The 3,033-nt window shown below is 35.6% G+C and overlaps 1 protein-coding gene across 1 annotated transcript; it reads right to left on the bottom strand.

Annotated features, from left to right (window-relative positions):
• On the bottom strand, positions 1-972 carry LOC101837942 (olfactory receptor 143-like). The gene has a single exon (XM_040730245.1). The coding sequence runs from the start codon at positions 970-972 to the stop codon at positions 1-3; it is 972 nt and encodes a 323-aa protein (XP_040586179.1).
• Positions 973-3,033: the final 2,061 nt, after the last annotated feature.

The following is a 3,033-nucleotide window of genomic DNA, read 5'->3' as shown; positions in this document are numbered from 1 at the left end:
TCAGAGACTACTGCAAACACATCTCTTCACTGAGTTTGTGCTTCTCATCATGGTTCTCATTGCAGCAAGTTTAACATCCTTGTTCCTGAGACTGTAAATGAGAGGATTCACCATGGGCACCATGAGAGTATAAAACACTGAGAAAAATTTCCCCTGGTCCACAGACTCAGGAGATGCTGGTTTGACATATGTAAGCAGCCCAGATCCATAGAATAGACTAACAGTTACAATGTGAGAACCACAAGTGCCCATGGCTTTGGACCAACCTGTAGCTGATGACATGCGAACAATATTTAAAAGGATGGAAGCATATGAGGTTAAAATAACAAGGCCAGATACAATGACAACTATGCAAGCAATAAGAGAACTCACAAGTTCATTGGCATAGGTACTGCTGCAGGAGAGCTGGAGGAGGGGGAAGATTTCACACATGTAATGGTTGATGATGTTGGAATCACAAAAGCTGAGCCTAATCATACAAGTGGTGTGAGCCACAGCACTCGCAAACCCCATCATGTAGGACCCAAACATCAGCAGGGAACATATCCTAGGAGACATAAGGATGGTATACATCAAGGGCTTACATATGGCCACATAACGATCATAGGCCATTGCTGTCAACACATAACATTCAGAATTGACGAAAAAGCAGAAGAAAAATAGTTGAGTCATGCATCCTGTATAAGAGATAACACTATTCTCTGAAATAAAGCCCATCAACATTTTAGGGGTAAAGACGAATGAATAACAGAAATCAACAAAGGACAAATTGAACAGAAAAAAGTACATAGGGGTGTGAAGGTGTGAATTCAGACAAATGAGAATCATTAAGCTCAAGTTTCCCAGTACAGTGGCTGTGTAGCTCATTAAGAACACAAAAAACAAGGGCAACTGGAACTCAGGCTGGTCTGTTAATCCCGTAAAAACAAACTCAGTCACCAAAGAGTGATTCTCCACAGATATTTGCTTCATGGTGTCATCTGCAGGAACAGAGATAGTATATGAAATTAACAGGGAAGTGTCTTTTAACAGACAGGGATTTCTGAAGCTGCTGGATTTGCAATTTCCATGTTTTGTGAAAATGATGCAAGGTATAAAAATATAACACAGGTTGGTTCCTGAGGAATCTACATTTCCTTCTTTCCCCAACTGTGATGTGTGTCTTTCCAGAGACAATGCTAATAAACTCTTATTGACTTTAATATAATTTTCTCCCTTCTCTTTACTTTTCAGTTAATGACCAGAGATGAAATAAAGCAATAGTTAAAAAGTATCAAAAACTCAGAATTTATAGCTTTGTGACTGAAGGAAAATTATCAAGATGAGTCAATAATCCATTATTTTCCACAGAGATTTCATTGCAACTAAAATAAATGTATTCTTCCCCAATGTCCCAAATCATCGAAGATGAAAGAAGTAACAGCCATCATGAAGATCTATGTCTAATTTTCTACAAGTGATACACTGTGGAATGAAACACAATTTCTGTGTTTGACTTTTTTTCTTTGAGGTCAGCCTGGTCTACAGAGTGAGTTCCAGGAAAGACTGTACTGTTTCACAGAGAAAACATGTCTCAAAAAAAAAAAACAGAAAAGAAAGAAAAGAAAAAGAAGATCTTCTTCACCTGTAGAAGGAAACAGGACACTTTTATGAGACTGTAAGATGCTGTCTCACTTAATGGACAACCCTTTTCATGTTGCAGAAGTCAGAGGAAGTGGTTTAGAATCCTTGAAAATTATTCTCTCTTCTAAGATTTCCTCCCAGATTTCATGTGTCCCTTGAGTGATGAAATTACTGAGCCTGAGTTTACATCATGTAAATAAACATGATGTTGGCTCACTTGAGACTCAAAGTTTTGTTCACTTTATAAATCTCCATCAGAGCTACAGACTGACAAAGTACTAAGTGATTCCTTTTAGAATCTTCATCACAATTGTCTGCACATACTTCAAGAAGGGATTACACAAGCTTTATTAGTATTTTCTAATAAACAGCAAGGATTGTAGTAATACATTTTAGATAACAAATTAAAATTTTAAAATGTATAAAAATTATATTCAGATTCAAAGCTATAAATAGAAGATATGTACATATGTACACACACACATATATATATATTTAGAATTTATAGCCAGACTTTGCAAATTCCTCACACTAAATATGTAAATAGTTATGGCATCTTCACTAACTTTTATTTATTTATATTTGTATCAGTGTATTTGTCTGTATATCTATAAGCTGGGATTGATAAGAAAAAACTTTCATTGCATCTTAGTGGTAGTACTCTCATCTTACATATATAAAAACATAGAGTTAATCCCTGCATCACAGTAAATAATAACAGTAATAATAGAATAATTTTTTATAAATGGACTTCACAGTGTACTATATAAATTAAGTGAGATGATTCTCACTATATGTTAGGACTGACATAGATATATAAAAAGCAAGTGTTGGGTATTATTTCACTTCTCTTTATCCCATGTCATTATTCATATAACCTTTGAATTATTGTTATTTGGATTAGACAAGCATTTGTTTTGGTGCTGGTCTGTGTAAGATGCCTTGTCCCTGTTCACCCCACACGTATATTACCCTTTCTTCCACCATACACATGCAGAAGTAGGAGCCAACAAAATTACTTTAAGCATCATTGGATGTTCCAAAGTACTACAGTGACTTAAAAATGACAGGTTAAAGTGTAATGCTTTGTCATTGTTGAATAAATTGAAGAGAAGGAAAAAACCTAATCAGGCTAAGAAAGTATTGTCTTTTTCATTTCATACACAGTTTTAAATTGAAATCTAACTACATATATTCTTCCTTCCTTATATTCCCTCCCACCCCTTTCACGAACTAAAAGTTTTCATAAACAGGTAGTTTTCGGTCATGGCATTTTATTACAGCAGTCACCCTAAGTCAAGAACCATGTGCTCAGAACAGTTGAGGGAACATACTGGACTATATGACAATGAAAAAGCTGCACATTCAAAAGGCCTGCAGAGCAGACAGAGGGAAACTGTGAACAGGATA

Source organism: Mesocricetus auratus, unplaced genomic scaffold (genome assembly GCF_017639785.1).
Source record: "Mesocricetus auratus isolate SY011 unplaced genomic scaffold, BCM_Maur_2.0 Super-Scaffold_100022, whole genome shotgun sequence".
Lineage (NCBI taxonomy): Eukaryota > Metazoa > Chordata > Mammalia > Rodentia > Cricetidae > Mesocricetus > Mesocricetus auratus.
This window is presented reverse-complemented; position numbering and strand designations above follow the sequence as displayed.

Coding starts and splice junctions, on each gene's coding strand:
- LOC101837942 (XM_040730245.1), bottom strand. CDS start 972: ATGAAGCAAATATCTGTGGAGAATCACTCTTTGGTGACTGAGTTTGTT.